This window comes from Pleurodeles waltl, chromosome 9, assembly GCF_031143425.1.
Source record: "Pleurodeles waltl isolate 20211129_DDA chromosome 9, aPleWal1.hap1.20221129, whole genome shotgun sequence".
Classification (NCBI taxonomy): Eukaryota; Metazoa; Chordata; class Amphibia; order Caudata; family Salamandridae; genus Pleurodeles; species Pleurodeles waltl.
In genome coordinates this window covers 140,983,311-141,004,663 of record NC_090448.1, presented here as the reverse complement: position 1 = coordinate 141,004,663, position 21,353 = coordinate 140,983,311, and the positions used below count along the sequence as shown (strand labels likewise).

Here is a 21,353-nt window from a genome sequence, read left to right as displayed (position 1 = left end):
CCACTGACCTCCTGAAAAGCCGCGACACCATCATACTCAAGCAACTCATCTCCGAGCCCACACACACTGCAAGACACATCTTCAACCCCATTTTCATGGTGAGCGCATCGTCCACTTCTCCAAAGAGGGTAAGCCAGAACAAACCACGCCCTGCCCTCAGTGCCCACCCATCGTAGATGGGGTAAGGTCACAGAGTCACACTGGTTCGCCACCTTCTACACCAACAAACCCAGCCCCATGGGCCACCTCAAGGCAGACACCGCATTTTCAATGAATGGATCCTCAAATGTGCTAACGAAGTCGCCCGAGTCAGAAAGTCCAACACCAAGAGAACCAACGCTCCAGCTTCCTGGTTTCCCCCGAGCTCCAGGCATGCAAGAGGGAATGCAAGCAACTAGAAAGACGTTGGAGACTTAGCAGGAACGCAAATGTACCACCTAAAAGAAATGAAAAAGAACACCCTATGCAGCCACCTCAAAGCCAGCAATAACCACTGGAAGGAACACTTCAAAATTGTCAAGGAGGTCACCTACCCTGGCGCCACAGCAAACACCTTCCAACCCTCACAGACCCTCTGCAACACCCTTGTCAACGTCTTCTATGGCAAAATCACCACTGTATACAGCAACTTTCCCCCAAAACCCACAAGCATCGACCACCTCCTCATCCATCCAGACATCACCTCCAGTGACATTATCACAGGTTGGAAACAGCTGACCTACCAGGAGACAGCAGCCCTCGTGAACTGCACCCACTCCCACTCCCCCAGCGACTCCTGCCCTCACCACACCGAAAAGCTCACTCACAGCAAGATCAGCAGCATCCTCACCCCCATCTTCAACACCTTTATCAACACTGCCACCATCTCCGAGATCTGGAAATAAGCAAAGGTCAAACCTCTCCTAAAAAAAAACAACGGACCCCAACGAACTCAAGAACTACTGTCCAATCTTGCAGCTCCCTTAATGGTAAAAGTCCTAAAAAAAGCCACCAGCCATCAACGGACCACCGCCTACTCTTAAAAAATGAAACTTCAAGGTTTCATTTACTTCTTTTTAAACACACCCCATTTTCCTTTAAGAAAAACAGACTGCAATAGAAAAAAAAGATTGCTTTCTCAAAAAGCAATCATATACATGGTGGTCTGCTGTCCTCAGCAGGTCACTATCCCTGTGATGGCCGCGATTCCTCATGGATCGTAAATTGTGACCTACCTCATTAATATTCATGAGGTAGGTCTATTTGCAACCCAAAAGGAATCACTAATGAAATTCAAAAGAGTTTCATACATAAGGAATACCAATTTCCTAACTGCGATTCAGAGAGAATCGCAATTAGAAAATCAGCATCCCTAATGTTTCTACATCTGGCCCTTTATGCTTTATAGTATTCCTTTTTGAGTCCCTGAATCCATTTAGGCACCAATAATGCAAGTTTTCATTGAAAGACTAGACACAGTAAGATTAATCTGACACTATAAGAGTGGGGAGTTCAGAATGTGTATGCTCCATTTCCAGAATGAAAGCTTTGAGTTCGGCCAGTTGTGTGGTGCAGTCCCTAGGGAATACGTCAAAAGTTTGTTGAGGGTGGAACTCTCCATCCTTCATTACTCCATATAAAGCTGTGCAAGCCATGGACTGTTGATACTTGGTGCCTATAGAAGGCTGAGTTGAACTGTCAGCATATATAATATGTTTATACTGATCGAGAGGGAATATGTTGGTGGGCATGGGGTACTTGTGTTAATACTGGAGAAATTCTTAAATTTGTATTGTGGGGACAATGACATAGTCATCAGTAGCAGTCAAGGGGGTGGCCCATTGTATCCATCAAGGACATAAGGCTTTCGCGTTCAGGACACTGGCCTTTGTGACAGCCTCTAAGGCTGGGATGAGATTAATTACAATGACACGTTTCCCTTGAACCAGCTGTCTTTCCTTTACGACAGCCACCTGAACTGCAGTCAGACTTTTTTCAGTGGATGCAAAATGCATTTCCACATTAGAACATAAATGTGATTTATACGCAAGCGCTACTGTGTCAATCAATCAATCAAAGAGATTTCTAAAGCTCGCTACTCACCCGAGAGGGTCTCAAGGCGCTGGGGGACAGAGAGGGGTGTGGGGGCTGAGGGGGATCACTGTTCGAAAAGCCAGGTCTTGAGGCTCTTCCTGGAAAGAATTAGGTTTTGGGTCTTGCGGAGGTGGGTGGGGAGGGAGTTCCAGGCTTTGGGGGCAAGGTAGGAGAAGGATCTGCCCCCCGCGGTGGTGTGTTTGATGCGGGGGACCGAGGCGAGAGAGAGGTCGGCTGAGCGGAGGTGGCGTGTGGGCGTGTGGAAGGTGACTCTTTCATTGAGGTAGGCAGGGCCGGTGTTGTGGAGTGATTTGTGTGCGAGGATGAGGATCTTAAAGGTGATCCTTTTGTCTATGGGGAGCCAGTGGAGGGATTTGAGGTGTAGTGAGATGTGTTTGTGTCGGGGGAGGTCGAGGATGAGTCGTGCTGCTGTAGTTTGCGCTTGAGTTTTAGTGTGGTGCCAGCGTAGAGGGCGTTTCCGTAGTCAAGTCTGCTGCTGATGAGTGCGTGAGTGACTGTCTTTCTGGTCTCTGTGGGGATCCACTTGAATGTTTTTTTCAGTATGCGGAGTGTGTTGAAACATGAGGAGGTGAGAGCGTTGATTTATTGGGTCATCAAGAGGTAGGAGTCCAGGATGATGCCGAGGTTGCATGCGTGGTTGGCGGGGGTGGGTGCGGGCCTACCATGGTGGGCCACCATGAGGGGTCCCAAGTGTTTTTGTGTGTGCCAAAGAGAATTATTTCGGTTTTGTTGGAGTTGAGTTTTAGGTGGTTGGCTGTCATCCATGTGGCGGTGTCGAGGAGTGCATTGTGTAGGTTGGATTTGGCAGTGTTGGGGTTGCGGGTGAGGGAGAGGATGAGTTGAGTGTCATCAGCGTATGAGAGGATGGTGATTCTGTGGGGTTTGATGATGTTGGCTAGTGGGGTCATGTAGATGTTAAATAGTGTGGGACTGAAGGAGGAGCCTTGGGGGACGACGCTTGTGATTTTGGTGGCGGGAGATTGGAAGGGGGGGGAGAATGACTTTTTGGGGTCGGTTGGTGAGGAAGGAGGTGAGCCAATCCAGGGCTTTGTGTCTTATCCATGCGTCGTGAAGGCGTGTGCTGAGTGTGTGGTGGCAGACAGTGTCAAAGGCTGCGGAGAGATCCAGGAGTATGAGTGCTACGGTTTCGCCCATGTCGACTCTGGATCTAATTTCGTCAGTGCATGCTATGAGAGCGGTTTCTGTGCTGTGGTTCTTGCGGAACCCAGATTGGGAAGGGTTGAGTGTGTTGTTTGTCTCGAGGAAGTGGGATAGGCGGGAGTTGACTATTTTTTCTGTAACCTTGGATGGGAATGGGAGGAGGGAGATGGGGCGGTAGTTGGAGAGGTCGTCTGGGTCGGCTTTGTTTTTTTTTAGGAGCGCAGTGACTTCCGCGTGCTTCCCCAGGTCTGGGAAGGTGGCAGTTTCGAAAGAGCTGTTGATTGTGGCTCGGAGTATGGGGGCGATGGCGGGGCTGGCTCTGTTGTATATACGGTGGGGGCATGAGTCAGAAGGGGAGCCAGAGTGAATGGAGGTCACAGTGGTTTCCATTTCTTCGTCGGTGGTGGGGGCCAAGGTGGTGAGTAGGTTGTGGGGTGTGTGTGGTGGGTTTGTGTTTGGGGGGTGCGTGGTGTGAGTGGGGGACGTGTGTGGTGTGAAGCTGTTATGTATGTCTAGTATTTCGCGGTGGAAGTGATCTAAGAGGGAGTCGCAGAGGGTTTGTGTGTGCATGGGGTCTATGTTGCTGGCCTTGGGTTTGGAGAGCTCTTTGATGATGGTAAAGAGTTCCTTGCTACTATGGGATTTGTTGTCAATGCGTTCCTTGGAGTGTGCTCTTTTGGCAGTGCGTATGAGTTGGTGGTGGATGCGTGTGGTGGTTATGAGGGTGGTGAAGTTAGTGGTGGTGGGTTCTTGTCTCCAGATTTTCTCTGCCTTGCGGCATTTGCGTTTGGATTTGTGGAGTTCAGTGGTGAACCATGGTGCGTTCTTGATATTGCGGGTAGTGATGTTTTTTCTGAGGGGGCGAGATTGTCGGCACAGGAGGTGATCCATTCGTTGAGATTGTGAGCGTTGGTGTTGGGGTTGGTTATGTTGGGGGGGGTTTGCGTCAGTTGGTAGATTAGGTGATCCGTGGGGATCTTGTTCCACATGCGGTAGGGGGTGGTGTGATGGTGGTGGTGTTTGGGGGGTTTGTTGTAGGAGAACTGGACGCATTGGTGATCCGTCCATTGGAGTTTGGTGGTGTGGGTGTAGGTGACGTGTTGGCTTGATGTGAAAATTGCGTCAAGTGTGTGTTCGGCTGAGTGGGTGGGGGCTGTGACCAGTTGTTTGAGTCCTAGGTTAGAAAGGTTGTCTAGGAGGGAAGAGGAGTTGTGATCGTGAGGGTTTTCTAGGTGGAAGTTGAAGTCGCCAAGGAGCATGTAGTCTGTGGAGGTGAGAGCGTGTGTGCTGATGGTGTCCGCGATGGTGTTGCAGAATGGGGGGCGTGGTCCCGGGGGTCTGTATATGAGTGTGCCTCTGAGGGTGGTGGTGTTGTTGACGGGGATGAGGAAGTGCATGTGTTCTGCGTTGTTGAGGGTGTTGGTGGTGACCTTGATGGTGTCTCTGTGGAGGATGGCGATGCCGCCTCCTGGTTTGTTGGGGCGGTCTCTGCTTTGGAGTTTGTAGCCATCCGGGGTGGCTATGGCTATGTCTGGCTCGGATGTGGGGTTTGTCCATGTTTCAGCGAGGAAGACGATGTCGGGTGAGTGTGATGTGATGAGGTCTTAGAGTTCTATGGCATGTTTGTGTAGGGACCGGGTGTTCAGTAGTAGGCAGTAGAGGTGGTTGCGGGTGGTGTGGTAGTTGTGGTGTGTGATAGTGTTTGCGTGGATGTTTGTGGTGTTTTTGAGAGTGGAGGTGGTCTTGGCGTGGGGCTTGTGTAGGTTGTGGGGTGTGTTGGTAGATGCGGGGGATGTTGTGTGGGGGCTGAAGTGTTTGGTGTTGTGGTGTGGTGCATCGGGGGTGGAGCAGGCCAATAGGCAGGTGCGGCAGGAGTAGGGGCCTTGTGTGGGTGTGGTTTGGAAGCAGTTGGGGCGGACTCCGGGGTTGAGGGAGAGGAGAGAGGGGGTGGTAGTGTAGTCTGGGGGGGCTTTTGGCTGGCAGGGCCAGAGGGACTGGCCCTAGGCGCGGTCCAGGTGCGGACGGGCGCAGACCGGCTTGCCTCTGGTGCGCCTCTGGCTGAGAATGGCAGAGCAATTATTGACTGTGACATGATTTAAGCCAATGGCACCCGATATTATCCGGATGACTAGGTTTGCTTTATTGACAAGTGTGTGTAGGCCTTGTGCTGCAAACATGTCAGACTGTACTGATCTAAGAATTTGTGTATGGTCTGTTTCCCAATGTTTACTGGAAAAATCTGGACAAATTAAACTGTACCATTGTTTTATGTGCTGTGCATAGTCTGGGATGTATGTTCTGCCAAAACTGAAAAATCCTAATAAGGATTGCAGTTTTTTAATAGTGTTTGGTGGTTGTAATAGGGCACACTTCTCTATGAGGTGTGGGGCCAGGCTCTTTTCCTCATTTGATAACTGATATCCTAAGAACAGGGCACTGAGAAAAGCAATTTTAGTTTTTCTGAAACTGCATTTGTAGCCATGTTCAGCAAATAGCAAAACAATGACATCCGCCCCTGTTTGGTATGTGTTTAAGTCATCATCTGTGAGATATATATAACAACATAAGACAATGATTCTGGATCAATATCAGGCAAATGATGTTACACAGGCAGCAAACAGTCCAGGACTATTCTTATTCCCCTGAGGAAGCTGTCAAAAACAGCGCTGAGAGCAGAGCGTGGAAAAAGCAGTTAAATCTCTGCTTTCAGGCACTGTTTTGGCAGAAAAAACAGTTGGAGATATTCAGGGCTGTTTTTTACTTTTTATGGACAATATTGTTCATTAAAACTGTACTGTGTGAATTTTTTTGTATTTAGATTTCTACAAGCTATAGGACAGATCTGGCTTAGCTACTGGAACCAAAGGGTTTTCATGGGAGATACACAGGGTTCAATTACTCTCTGGCCTATTTGGTCTGGCTTACAAATTATCTTGATCTATAGATGTATAAGTTTTAAAACAAATTTTTAACAAACTGTGTGTCTGATCGATTAAATGAACCTGCACGAGGCCATGGCAAACTTCCAGTGCTGAGTCTTCCCATTTATTATTTCCTAAAATAACTAAGGATCCTGTGGCAAACTTGCCAATTCGTTTCCTCCTCAAATCCAGGGCAGGGGCAGCTCTATATTCATTTTTAATCTGTTTTAACATATCAGGTAAAACAACAAGAGTTGATGTACCATGAGTTAGGGTATAGATTGTGGCAAAGACTGTACCCCCATGTGGCTTTAAGTTGGTTTGTTCTTCAAACAATCCGAAAAAGGAATGGCCTCCCGTCCGGTGGGTACTTTAACCATGATAGCAATAAAACTGACTTTAATTGATCCCAGGAGTAGCCAATTATGGTTGGACAGCATAAGCAGCCCTTGCTGGGGCAGCTGTTAATGTACGCATAACAAACTTCGTTAAACAAATTATATTCTTATATTATCTTATGCTATATTATTATTTAAAGGGAGCAAATCGTCCACAGATAAATCCTGTATATTAGGATACAGTATACAGTATATAGCCAGCCAAAACTGTCCACATGACCCATCATTACTGAGTAGACCTAATCTAACATTTTCTAAAACATGTGGTAGGACACCATGGAATCAATTTTGATGTTCCTGAAATGTTAAGGGTATTACTAAATTGTGATATGGTCTGTACTGGCCGGGTACACTGGTGGCTGTGTTTGTATAAAATGTATTTTTGTTAGCATCGACTGCAGGAAAAGTGATTCACAAGTAAAATACTTCAGTTTTGTACGCATCATGTGCCTCAACTATGAAGGTAATATTCTTGTTTATATATAATTGTTTGAATGTGCTGTGACAGCATGCCTGCAGTTAGTAAGAATATTAATTGAAACTCATACAATACATTTCTAGAATAATATAATGCAAGTGAAGTGTGCAAAATGTAACTGCTAAAAAACATGATAAAACAATGTAGCTAAAACGTGTACTATATAAAATATAACAAGAAGCTAACACAGGGAACCAACGTGAGTCCGAGATATCCTCACTACAGCATGGTCTGATATTGTTTTTTCTTTGAAACAAAAAGGCTGCCTTTATTATAGTCCTATTTTATGTCATAGTAACTAAAGAAGAACTGTAAGGATCCGTTGCTACCTGTCATTTATTTAACACAGAAACAAAAGCATTCCGAAAGCAAGGCAGCCTTCAATATAGAAGCCTTTTGCTTCTTAAATGTGATCGCTTTAAAGTGCTTAGGTTACATGCACTAGTATATTAATGTCAGACCCACTTGTTTTGCCAATGTTTGCTATTTTTGCTTTTGAGCTAAACACATTTCAGCCACGCACTTGTGAACAAAGACTTCTAAAACATTGTTTGAAGAGTCACTGTATGCTATGGAAGAGGTAGTGTTCATACAATAATCTCTGTGGAAGTGCCCTTGTAAAGAACATGCCTCACTTCCATGACATTCTCGCATATTATTGATTTTTTCACACTGACCTACAAAAATAAGGAATCCAGAATTCTGACTGTCACTATTCAGTCAAGGTATGTATTAAAAAGATAAGTGCAAAGGACCTGCATGTACCTCAGCATAGTCTTTTTTCTAACAGTAGTCTTCCACTGAGATTTACAAGATGGTTGTCTGGTCACTCAATTGTATTAGTATTAAACTAAGGATTTCCCAGTAGTATTGTTGTGTAGCCATTTTAGTTATAGCTCCATATATGTTATTTTAGCAAACTAGGCCTGCTGTTGAGCACTTTAACCTAGATAGTTTATTCAGCTTTTTTTTATTAATTTAACAATAGCAACATTTGCGGTCTTGTTTTATTTCTCTCTATGTAGCTGTTCTTTGCCTAGGTCAGCACTGTGTTCTTAAACAAGACATTTATTTCACTCTGTGCTATCTCAAGGCTGCAGTAAGATAGGTTGCTGGTAAACGTGGTAATGCTTTGTCTCTAGTGTTCATAGAAACATGTGCATCATTACGTAGGAACATTTACTTTGAACATCAGCGGTTTTATTATAAAAACACTTCTCTGTCTCTATTATAAAAACACTTCTCTGTCCCATACACGTTAGAGGGAGCTAGCCAGATGACCATGACTGTATGCTGATTGCTGAACGCTTCGCTACAGCTGCTTCTGTAGGCTACCAACCTTTTGCTCAGGTATGAGGGATGATGTCTTCCCAGGGGAACCTGAAGGGCAGAACTAGAGCTTAACATGCTGTGCTCTAACATAGCCTAGCTAGGAATTATTTTAATCACTCTAGTGACAACATGGTAGTGTTATTTTTATGCTTTACTCTCCTTGCTACAATTTTAATCCTGTCATGTTTTATCGTCCTGGTTATTGCAGTACATGCTTTATTATATATGATGCAACTGCTTTGTTAAAACCTTATTGAAACATATACTGTCTCTGATTGTCCTTGTATATGTGAGACTGATATAAATGAGAGAAATGGATGCAATCTGAGTGACCACGATTTCCCTGAGGAGTCAATTGTGTCATGCGGTCGGATGCCCAATCATCCCTGCTCTTGGGTGGAGATGAGGCACTGCTAGTTAGCCGGAGCAAAACACGGATTGGGCTGACAGGTGTCACCTGTAGTGGGTTCAGACTCAGACCCCCACACCGCAGGCGATTCTGCCGATCAAATCCAGGAGTCTCATTAGAATAATGCAGCTCAGGAAGAAAAACACCTTGCTACACCGAAGCCCTCTCTGTCTAGTGTCTGACAGCAATCCGCATAGGTAGATCGTTTACTCATGAGGTGGATTGCTCCCAGACACTAGACAAAGGGCTAGAATGCAGGGAGGTATTGTTCTTCCTGGGCCTCCGAGGATGCCTATCCTGTCACTGGGAGAAGTAGCTCACACCTAGCCTTCCCTCCCTTTTTTCTCTGTCTGGCTTCTTACAGCCACCATATGCATTAACTCACAAACCATAGGTCCATAATGTATTTGGGCTACATTATATTCTGATTCAGCAAACAGTTTGGCTACATGTCACACAAAGGGCCTGATGAGGAGTTTTGAGGATACTGGACATTTCCCAAAACGCTGCAGATGTCCCATGAGTTCAATTTAGACTGCATAGTTGTATATACAATATACATATGATCGCCAAGACAGCTGCCACTTTTTGGCAGCTATCCCACATCCAACCACAGGGGAACCATCATCTATCAAGTGACACTGGCCACTGGCAGAAAAGGCCCTTTTGGCTTAGGCAGAAAAATGACTACTTTCTAAATGGAACAACACCAAGACGATGGATGGAATGCTTGCTTCATCTCAGCCACTGGCAATTGTTCAGAGCTGCATTCCAATCCATTGTTTTTCACTCACCATGCCACCTCAGTGTGAACCCAGCAATATGCGAATCAGTGTGGACCCTGTTCTTCATGGGGACAGGCTAGCCTGAATGGTCAGGCCATGTCCTCCCTGAACCGAAACACAGCCAACCAAGGGCTGGTTTCGCTCTTCAACCAGGTACAGCTTGATTCCAGTGGCACAGTGAGCCCGGGAACCATGGCTGGGCATACCTGCTGCACTTAGGGCCCGGTTTGGCAGTGCAGGCTGGACTGTCCTGACTGGAGCAGGGTCAAGACTGATTTGCATATTGCTGGGCTCAAACTGAGGTGACATGGTGTACAAAACAACAATGGACTGGGATGCAGCCTCGAGTCTTCACTAGGGGCTGAAATTTATTTAAGCATTCCATTTATCACTTTTTTGTATACTTTGGTGTGTCACCCTAGGTGGGATGGGTATGCCCAGACATTGATCCTGTGCACACTGTGTGAGTGGAACCAAGCAGTATCCAACTGATGGGCCAGTCACTATGTTGAATCCGGTCCTGGGTTGCTTGTGTTCTGCTTCATGAACAGTTTAGACAGTTCGGGCTGGACTGTTCCAACTAGAGCAGGTTCAAGACTTATGGTAGATAGCTGAGGAGACATGGTGTGCAAAATATTAATGGATTTGGATGCTGCCTGAGTCTTTACCAGCGGCTGAGATTAATTCATGCATTCCATTCATCGCTTTTTTTGTTTACTTTAGTACTTTCTAAAAAGGTTATTTCCAAAATAGTAATATAAAAGCTGACAACCATTAAGTTGGATTTTCAATTACTATAAAATGAGTCCTTGAGCCACTTTTCTAGCAGTCCCCAATTGAATTCAGAACATATTAAATGTAACAGTGTCAGCCAGTATTTCCCTATTGGAGAGCCAGCTTTGCCTCAGTGAAAATGGCTTTGGAGATGTTTCCCTCCCAGGATATGTAAAACATTACATATACATGTCCTACTCATCAAGTGTAATGCTCCTTGTTCTATAGGCATTTATGGTCTATGCTAGGGGAGTTTTAATAGTGTTAAAAATGAAGACTTAGGCCTGGCAAATGGTTTGTTTTGCCAAGTTGATATGGCAGATTTAAGACGGCACACCCAAGCTCCAGTGGCAGGCCTGGAGTCATGTGTTACGCTGCTACTTCAGTAGGTGATACAATGAGTGCTCCAGCCCACTAGTAGCATTCAATTTACACTCCATGGGTACATGTGGTACCATATACTAGGGACTTAGAGGAAAATTAAATGGGCCATTTATAGGAATGCCAATTCTGATATGTGCGGGAGCACACGCACTATAACAATTGTTAGCAGGAGTGAAATGCATGGAGTCCTATGACCAGCAAAAACATGTTCTGCAAACAAAGGCAAACAATCTGGAGGAATACCATGCAAAAGATGGTCATTTCTAACAGTAGCCACATACTGAAGTAGCTTGTGGGGTTAGCGAGCTTGAGTTCCTTCTGCTGTTGTAACGTTGGTTTCTTTTTTTTACATAAGCTGTAGCTTTGCTATGTGAGAAAATAATTAGGACACTTGTACAAAAAATATTTGTTTGATAATCCTTAAGGGCTGGTGATGAATGGTAAGGCCTGAAGAAGGGACACTTTTTTCTCAGTAAATCATGTTCTTTTGGAAGACATGAAGCTAACTAATTAGCTGTAAGGGTTTACCTCTCATTAATAATGTGTGCAGGGCATGAAAAATATTGAATGTGGAAATATTATCTACATAATCAATACTATCTACCAAGGATACATGTAGTAAGTTGTTTTTGATTCATCTTACTAGCCCTATTTACTCTCCGGTATGAAAGGACATGGCAGGAATAGGTTTAAAGTGACCACTATATGGAATTCTTGTAGATTCCTTAAAGTCCTACAAACACATTAATAAAAATCAGCACTTTAGACCAACCCTATTGTTTCTTCTTCCATTAGTTAAGCACTGACCTGTTATTCATTTGCAGGATGATTTTTTACATTGAATTTTCTGCAAGTCATCTATTCCTGACTGTGATTCAAAAGAGGTACATACACAGCAAAGTTTACCTGATATAAATATTCAGACCCAAGAAACAGGAAGAGACAACCACTCTTCTCAACCTCAATCATAAGCAGTTGCTGTTAATTAGAAGGGAGGCTTTACTTTCTACAGATAGCGAAGCAGAATTATACTGTAACCAACAGAAAGCTGTTGTAACATTAAAATATCAGGTGTATGCGTTCGTTTACAACAATTAGTCCCATAAGGTATTTAGGCTATAGAAAATGTTGATTCAGCAAACTATTTGGATATATGTCACACAAAGGGCCTAATTTAGAGTTTGGCGGATGCTGGACATGTCCCAAAAAGTGGCAGATCTCACATGCGCTCGATTTGTACTGTATAGGTGTATACACAATCTAAATAGGGTGGGGGCAAGACATCAGCCAATTTGTGGTCGCTATATCACATCCGACAAACTCTAAATCAGACCCAAAATGTCTTTGGGGCTAAGTTAGAGTGCGGTGGAGAGGGTACATAAACTCAAGGTCCATTTGTCTGATTTACAGATAGGTGGACTTTAAGTATGTCACCAACAGAGACTACACTGTTTCTGTCACTGACATACTCTTTCAATTGCCTAACGAAAAAAGGCCCGCTGGAGGTTTGGCCATTTGACTGTGCCCATGATTGTAGAGCGGGCAGCTGAATGACCAGTTTTTACCGTTCAATAAAACTGGATAGGACCTGGTGGTAAGGGTCAATGAAAACTGCATAATGACCTCTACACCACGAGAGACAACAATTCGTTTTTGTATTTTCAAAAAAAAATGCCACTTTGAGAATTGTTTTTAAAACACACAAACAAATTAAAACTTTTATGAAGTACTGTCATCTTGACAGTATAGTCCGTCAAACGTTTAATAGGATGACAGGAAAAGCAGTGTTGGAGGTTGCTGTAAGTCCTAAGAGATGTCTGTTGGGCTTGCGGACATCCCAGTATTCTGAGTACGGTTACTCTGTAAGGGCGTTGCTCTGATGGAGTAAATAACGTAATCCAAAGTCTAAATCAGGCCCGTAATTATATGTCAACCATAATACTCCTGCAGAATAATGTACTGCAACTAGGTTTTCGTAATAAAGAGATAACAAATGTATCAACAACATTTTGGAAATAAGAAAATCAAACTCACTTAGCTTCAGGATCATATTCCGACCATATCCTTTTGAATTCATCAAGATGATGAGGACCAAGAATAGACCAGTCACGTGTCAGATAATCAAAATTATCCATGATGACAGCAACAAATAGATTGATGATCTACAAAATAAATGCAAATGTATAATTGTAAATGTCATGTGTTCATTTCACAATATTTACGTTTGCAATAATTATTGGGAAAGTATTTTGCAAAATAAAAATGACTCTCAGGAATAATTACAATTGAAAAGAAATAACTATAATGTACAAAATATTCTTGTCAGAGGACTAGCCCTTCTGCTCCTCCGTCCTACCTTCATCTCCATGGAGAATATAGGCAGTGAATGGCAGAGAGGACCAGCTGAATGAATTGGGAGAAAGGGACTTGGCAAGAAGCGGCTAAATGTCAATACAATTTCAAAATGTAATGTATGATGATTCACCATACTTTTCAAATGTAAAATAGACCTTCAGTTATCCCAAAGGAACTTGAAGGTCACATACAAACAGCAAGTAGAAAGATGGTGCAACTGAAATACGCATGTGGGCTAGTACATGATGTGATTGACATCTCAGGCCAATGGTGAAAACATCTTCAGTGAAAAAGGCTAATGGCTTTAGAAGACTGAGGGCCTGAGTACGACCTCGGCGGATGGGATACTCCCCCACAAATGTCACGGATATCCCGCCAGCCATTTTACAAGTTCCATAGGATATAATGGAACTTGTAATATGGCGGGTGGGATATCCATCACGTTTGTGACTGGGTATCCCATCCGCCAAGGTTGTAATCAGGCCCTAAATGTCCACAGTCCTGAAGCCAGTTTAAACGAGGTCACCAAAAATGAAAGTCAGAGGGCAACAAAAAGTTAAACTACGCTAAGGATACCAGGTCTAATATTCACTACATGAGTATTTTGCAGTTTTGCTTTAAATAGTCCAGCACACATGTGACAATGCACAGCCTTTGCAAATATGACCCCAAGTGTTTATAAACGGTATTCTGAGAAACAAAGTATTGGAGACAGCGATCTGCAAATGTATTAGCACAAAAGATACAGCCTAGCTATTCACAGTAGTACATCATCTATGGTGAGCATAGGGTCTTTTAACTTGTTAAAATAGTCAGTAGTACATTTACTGTATTATACTTGGGCTGCCTAAGTCTTATTAAATATTGGTTTTGACAGCAAAGTTGCCAAACAGATCTTTTATCTCTAATACAGTTACTGTGGTATACAGGACCAACACCTTCTTCCAGCATTCAGGTTGTTTTTCAACTTGCCTCTTTCAGCCATTGGTTCAAGACTTTGTCAATTATGTCTTGGCTCAGCCCAGTGGAGCATATATCTCTACCCTAGTTCTAATAGCATTTTGAGTGTATATTTCTGCCTACAAGCGAGTGTTTTCGTTGAACTGCATGAGTGACTACTTTGGCACTACAGGCATCTCTGTTGGCTCCTCGATTTTCCTTTCCCCCTTGTGGTTGCTCTGCTTGCTCCTACCCCTCACTAGTAGTAGTAGCTCCAGTGTACAGAAGCAGAGCAGACCACACACTTGCACAGAACCAAGTCAAGTTCATCTTTCATTAACATTTGCAGTTCTGTGGATCCACTGTCTGCATTTAAATGGTTTCCCGGGTGCTGTGCACTACTGCTAGGGCATGAGAAGAGGGCACTGGTCCCACCTTTTAATGTGTCCCTCCTCTCCTATCTCAACCTTTCCTGAATTATCACATTTTTAGGTGGGGTTAGCAAGACTCAGTGCTCCCATAACAGCTTTGTTAAAAGAAAGATAAGGCAAGGTTCGTTAAGGAGAGGATTCATGAGTGATATAATGCTCCACTAGGAGGAACAACCCTGCCATGACTAAAGGACAGAGAAGCTCTGAGCTGGGAACCAGTCAGTGACAGTGTGACAACGACCTGATGACACACACGCAAAGGCCACAAATGCCACAGCTCAGGTCGCCACTGGCCATAGATCTCTGCTTTTCTTTTGCCACCCTTCAAGCCCTCTCCTGTATCCTATTCCATGCCTGCTGCAGCCTGAAAGTAGGATGGCTTTGTGGCAGTCCATGGGTGCAGCTCTCTAGTCTTCGCTCTGTGGAATAGACTGAATCACTGCCTTTCCACCCTGAGTTCACCTTCCCTCTAAGAAAAGACAGTGCAGGTGCGGGAGTAGATAGATTTTTACGAACTGTTAAAAGTATGAAGTAAGCCTTTCTTTCTATATTCTTACTTTCATGTAAGTTAAAAAAAAATATGCACCTATTTTTTGCTTCAAAACTTCATACCTGCAACACTAAAAAGGTGAACCTGTTTCTAATAGCATTGTGTAATCTTTGATATCCCTTTTAGTTCTGCCATCACCTGCTATCTATCCCCTACCCTTCGGTAATTTTGGAGGTTTCTACGGGAAGAGGGGCGGAGGGGCCTCAGGGCTAGAGGGGGTGTCGTCCCTTCCTCACAGGATAAGGAATGTAGCAGAGGTGGGTCAGGTAGCCTGAAAATAATCAGGCTTTATGTCAGGCTTTGTGCGCCGGCCCTACATTTCCCATGTGCCATTCCATGGAAATATTGAACTATCACTGTTGTTACTGTTCTTTGGAAAGACACGCCTGCTGTCTTGTCAGACAATATTGAGCTCTGTGTGTTTAGTTTTACGCTGCTGCGTTGAACACGGGTTGTTTGAAGAGTAGCTTCTGTGGAAATGGCAGGATTGCCTGGCAATAAACGTCTACCAGCTAACTGGTATTGTGACAACAAGGCCGATTCCTGCTGTTTGTTCATGCAGAAATAATAACACAGGTGACATTTATTTAATAGTAAAATGAACAATTTACAGCGCAGTGAAGCCATTTATAAGTGGGACCAAGTGCTAGCCAAACAGCAAGTTAATCCTTTCAGGCGCCTCCTGGTGCGAATCAAGAGATGGAAAAGAAAGGACACTGACAACAACACTATTCCTGCTTTACTCTTAATATCGGTATTACTGTTGAGACAAAATGGTCTGTGTGCATGAAGACCCTGCTATGGGAAATTGGTAAACTGCCTTCTTCTCGTTGTGTTCTGTGTGAACCTATCCTTCTTAAAAATGCTGCAATACAACTTCGGTACTTTATACAGGCATTGGTTGTGCTGAGAGCTGTCTCCTGCAGTGAGTGATGAAGGAGGACGAGCCGCGCCGGGAGGGGGGATGGGGAGGGGTGTTATTTTCTTTGCTGTACGGGGGTGAATCAGTGGAATAGCACCCCGGATAAGTTATCAGTCAATAAAGTACCTCAAATGTCCGTGCAGGAATTAACAGCAGACATGCTGAGTGTGCATGTGTGTTGCTGTGTATGTTTTTTAGGACTTTGACCCCTCATTATGAGACTGATGGTCTTGAGACCACCAGACTCACGGTGGCAGTCGGACTGCCATGGTCATGGCAGTCTGACTGCCACATTACGACCGCGGCGGAGCCGCCACAGTCGGACCACCAGGTTGCCACCATGGAAAGGCTCGCGGAATGGGGGAGTTGGGGGCCCACTTGGGGCCCCAGCACTGCCCATGCACTTGGCATGGGCAGGGCAGGGGACCCCATGCACAGCCCTGTTGCGCATTCCACTGCCCGAACTATGGGCAGTGGGATGCGCGATTGATGCTGCTGCACCCGCCGCACTGCCACTCTGTCGCCAGCTCGATTACGAGCCAGCTGCATTGTTAAGGCCCTGTTCACTGCAGGGGCGGTGGGCGGAAAGGCTGTTTCCGCCTGCCGGCCCTGCGGTGAACTCTAAATTAGGCTGGTGGTGTTTGGACCGCACAGGCGGTCTCTCTGCGGTTTGAGTGATAATGAGGGCCCTTGTGTGTGTTCCTTTCCATTGCACATGGCATATGGTATTTAATGGGTATTAAGGTGATATGATTGGCATATGGCCTTTAGCCGGACCACATCATGGCATACCCAAAAGCTAGCTTTGGTAAGTGAATCAAGGCAATTTTTCATTTTCTCTTTCTCATCCTGCACCTCTCAAGTAGATTCTTATTCATATTAGAAACAGGCACATAGGGTAAATAGAATGAAGTGAAAAGTAAAAGTATGGGAAGATACATTTGTTTGTTGAAAAATGGTACCAGTCTCTCTCAGATAACAAACGTTGGGTTACTTGCCAATTTTTTTGTACGTGGGAAGCAGTAGCTGTAGAGAATGTTCCGGTTTTCTATGCAGTCCACTAAACACCATCGCAAATGCTCTTTCAACACCAGTGTTTTTTATTTGGCAGTAGTATTGCAAAACGCAACACTTCTTTTCTTCTGGGCGGTGGAGGAGTGACATGATGCATGTTACTTGGGGCCAAATGTACAAATATTTGGAATGATAATTTCCTAATTGCGATTTCATGCGAAACACAATCAGGAAATCGCAATTCCAAATGTAAGAAACTCCACTGAGTTTCTTTTGTGATTCCCGGTGGGTTGCAAATAGACCTACCTCATTAAAATTAGTGAGGTAAGTCACAATTTGCGACACATTGGAAATTGCAAAAATCACAGGGATGGTGGCCTCATGGTGTCAGCACACATCCATGTCTGTGATTGCTTTAAAATAAGGCAATCTTTTTTTTTTTTAAAATGCAGCCCGTTTTCCATAAAGGAAAACAGGCTGCGTATAAAAAGAAAAAAAATGAAACGTTTCAATTTCCTTTTTTAAGAGTAGGCAGTGGTCCGTGGGACCGTGGGACCACTGCCTGCTCTTAAAAAATGATTTTCGCATGCATTCACAAAAGGGAAAGGGTCCAGGGACCCCTTCCCCTTTGCGAATGGATTAGCACCAATTTGAAATTGGTGCTAACTGCGATTGTTTTGCAACGCATTCACGGTCACAAAACAATCATACATACCATTTAGATTCGGTATAAGGAAGGGACGCCCTGGACATGCCCCTTCCTAATATCGAATCGCAAAACCAGAATTGTGATTGGGTAGAAAGTTACCGAATCGCAGTTCGGGTTTTGAACATCCCAAAAAGCATTTTTATATTCGCAAATGACTAGAAAAAGGCTTTGTACATGTGGCCCTTGATTCTTTATGCAGCTTCCTTCATAACTACCTTGTAAAGAGCTCTGTCATCCTGTGCCAGGGTTTTGAAGTGCAGCTGTATTATGGTGCAGAACAAGGAGACCAATTTTAACCTCATCCTGATTTTAATGGACATTTGTTTACCAAAGAGATATATAGGTGGATTCTGCAAACTTGATTTATCTTGGCGTAAACGAAACCTGTCTAGAACCAGTGAAGGAGGATTCTAAAAAATAACAGTTAGAATAATAGTGTGCAGCGTTATATGTTGAATAACATATGAAGGACAAGGAATTCAAGTGGGTGTGATGAAGCAGAAAATGAAGGTTTTGATTTATTAACGCATAAACGTAGTGCTGACATAATCGTGTGTGACATTAACCGAATTAATGAAGATTGTACGGGGACAAAATGTGCCCTCAGAATAGTTTGCCATCATTTATATGCGTGCTTTATATAACGTGGTGTATTAGAATTGCACTAATCCGACATAATCATAAACGTGTGCTACGATTTGCTTATTTGAAATGCCTTAGCTTAGCATTACTTTAGCGGAGGCTTTGGCCTAGTTGCCTGGTCTCACGGTTTAAATGTTCGTATTTTTCCATTGTGCTATTAAACGTGTATTTCTGCCTGAAGCTGTATTTTTCCACAGAGACTGTTCACATGCTTATCTTAAAGTTGGTGCCAGCATGGCATATTTTCTCTTTAATTCAAGGTCGGCTTGCAGGTGCGGACAATGGAGGCTCTGAGAGTAAGCTAATCGAGAGACAATGTTGCAACTTGCGTACCCATCTCCAAGGATAATGTATGCTTAAGTAAAAGCTTGAGAACTGTCGTTTTTGATTGGTCAATTTGAAGCTAACCTATGAACCCTCCAATGGAGACCCTACTGGACTTGAACTGTTGCCTATAAAACCCAGGTGCACGAGAGGAAAGCTCTCTCTATCTTCGGACATCCCGCCATTTTGACTTCGTAGCTACTATGACCCATTTTGCTGCGACGCCATTTTGAGAGACTTTGATGCTTTCTCTAATCGAGAGAAAGAGACCTTAATGATTCTTGCCCTAGAGACTTAACTTTGATTTGCCCCTTTGCATGAAGTAGTAATCTTATCTTGCCGCCGTGAGGCAATTGCCCCGTTCACCTTTGCCCCTTTGTCCCGGCCCTATGCTGATCGAGAAACGATACCTGTGAGACGAAGAATTCATTGATTGCTGATCGGAATTGGTAATTATGAAAGGAAATTGTAAAATTGCATTGTGTTTCTTTTAGGTAACCAACTGCTGATTTTGATAAGGACCCTAGCTAGGAGTTTTTCTAAATTGATGTTGCCAAATTATTTTGCATGAAGTCCCACATGCTGATGCTAATTTGAGGTTAGACGAGGATTCCATATGCCGCACGATGCAATTTGAGGTCTTGTTATGCTGACTAAATGTACGCAATTAGCCCATTGCAGATTATCGTATTAGTGCTTTGCATTGCCACTATCGAATGCCTCGTGATTCAAATGCTACATAGATTACACTTGTTTCGACGATATGGACAGCTATTAATGTTCATTTATGTTTATCATTTGGTGTTGAGACACATCTATATCGTGCTAGCTTTGTTAATATAGGGAAATAAATTCACTAACTTTGCATTAAACTGGTGTGGTTATTCCTGGCTGAAAGGTCAGGGTTCGCCGAAATGTATTCTGGATTAATTGTTAAGTGTTATGTTGTTCAAGGGGTTGCTTATGTTCGTTATTGATTATCGATAAGGGGGATTGATCGATTAAGAGTACAGAGAGTTCCCACTTAGTCAAAAGATTCATCGACCTAAAGAGCGTCCGAACGCAGGTAAATTGTTACCACGTTCCGCTCTATCAGTAGATGGTAGCAGAGGACGGTTACGTCTTTTGGGACCCTGTACCATTAGAGTACATGGTGTCGAATTAACGGTTACGCATTTTGAGGCCCCATTCGAGAAGTTGAATTAGATTTTTCTTGGATAAAACGATTGACAGAATGATGATGGGCTAGGTCCACCGCGACTTTCCCGGGATCTCGGAGCTTGCGAATGGAGAGAACGGAGATGTGGAAACAGCGTTGGCGGTACTAGTGATGGTATGAGTGAAGTTAGGGTTTTGCGCTTGCACAGCTTATTGCCGCAGAGTGTGTGAAAAGGTTGTGAGGATTTTTCTTTAAGGATAGCGGAGGCGCGACTCCGAGTGTAGAAGTAGAGAAGTCGTCGAACTTCATGGAGATAGCGGAGGTGCGGCTCCGAGTGTGAGAGTAGGGAAGTCGTCGAACTTCATGTGCGTCTGGCGCTTTGTGCATAAAAAGGTCCACGTGGTTGTTGTTGTTGAGACGGGCCCTGCGAGGTCAAGAGACTCCGGAGTATGTTGATCCATGTTGTGGTCTGGGCGGTTTAGTAGGTTGATCGGGTGTGGTCAACGAGTGGGTACGTGTGTTAGGGAGTGAAATAAACTTCGACTTCGGGCTTTGACAAGATTCTAAGTGCACTAGAACAGATCATTGACAAGTTGAGAGTAGGTCTGCGGGTCAGATTTGCTTGCGAATGTGGGGACTGAGAAAGACGGAATAGCGGCCGAGGCTGGTGAAAGAGATCGAATAGTGGCCGAGGTTAGTGAAAAGTCCCTAAGGTCCTGAAGCGATTATGTTACCCTTCCTGTAGTAAACCGACAGATCTGTTTTGGTTTTTTGGTAGCTCGCGATACATGCAAAAAGTTGTTACGGGAGGACCTGAGTGAAGGAGGATTAGCCGCGAGGCTTTGTCAGCCGCAGTGTGTGTGAGTGTGACGTCACTAAGAGCCGCGCTGGGATAGGTTGGTTGGAGAGAAGGGTCGCGCACGGATTGGACGCAGTCCGTGGCACTCGATTGGGAGGGGAAAAGCAGGTGAAGAGTATTCCGGGAATTAAAGTCACCTATTGATTACAAATTTGTGGAATAACAGTGATCTATTGATTATAAAATTTGTGAATTAAAAGACGAGAAAATGAAATTCCTTAAAGCATTCAGGAGTGCGATGAAGGGGGAGTCTTATATTAAAGCGAGCGTAGGAGAGGAGACGCCGCCCGAGGGCACACCAGCTTACATTGTAATGGAGGAAAAAGGGGTAGCTCCGTGCCTTTGGCTAAAACAATGGCACAAGTGGACAGAGAAACATGGGAGCGTAGCATTCCCGATACATGGGACATTCAATATAAGGGTCCTAGAGAATTTGAGATTCACGATGTATGACATGAAGGTGCCTCCAAGGCCAGCACAGTTTGAGGCTCTAGCAATCTGGGAACTCATGGCTAGACAACAACAGAAAAACAAGTTTGAAACAAGGATGAGGAAGGTAGAAAAGACACTAGCGGACGCTAGGTGGGATAATGCACAGAAGGTGTGGAGGTCAGATGTATTGCAGGGAATAAAATTGTTCCCCGCAATTAGTAAAGATGAAGAGGAGACAGGTAAGAAAGCTACCTGTAAGACAGACAGGAAATGTTCCAAGG

At 44.2% G+C, this 21,353-nt stretch overlaps 1 protein-coding gene across 2 annotated transcripts in view; it reads right to left on the bottom strand.

Moving 5' to 3' along the window:
• The window catches only part of CACNA1D (calcium voltage-gated channel subunit alpha1 D), a 1,248,477-nt gene that overhangs the window by 225,959 nt on the left and 1,001,165 nt on the right, over window positions 1-21,353 (bottom strand). For both annotated transcript variants that reach the window (XM_069206436.1, XM_069206437.1), the window contains exon 35: window positions 12,771-12,898. In XM_069206436.1, the coding sequence (XP_069062537.1) occupies window positions 12,771-12,898 (128 nt within the window). The remainder of the gene's footprint in view (window positions 1-12,770; window positions 12,899-21,353) is intronic.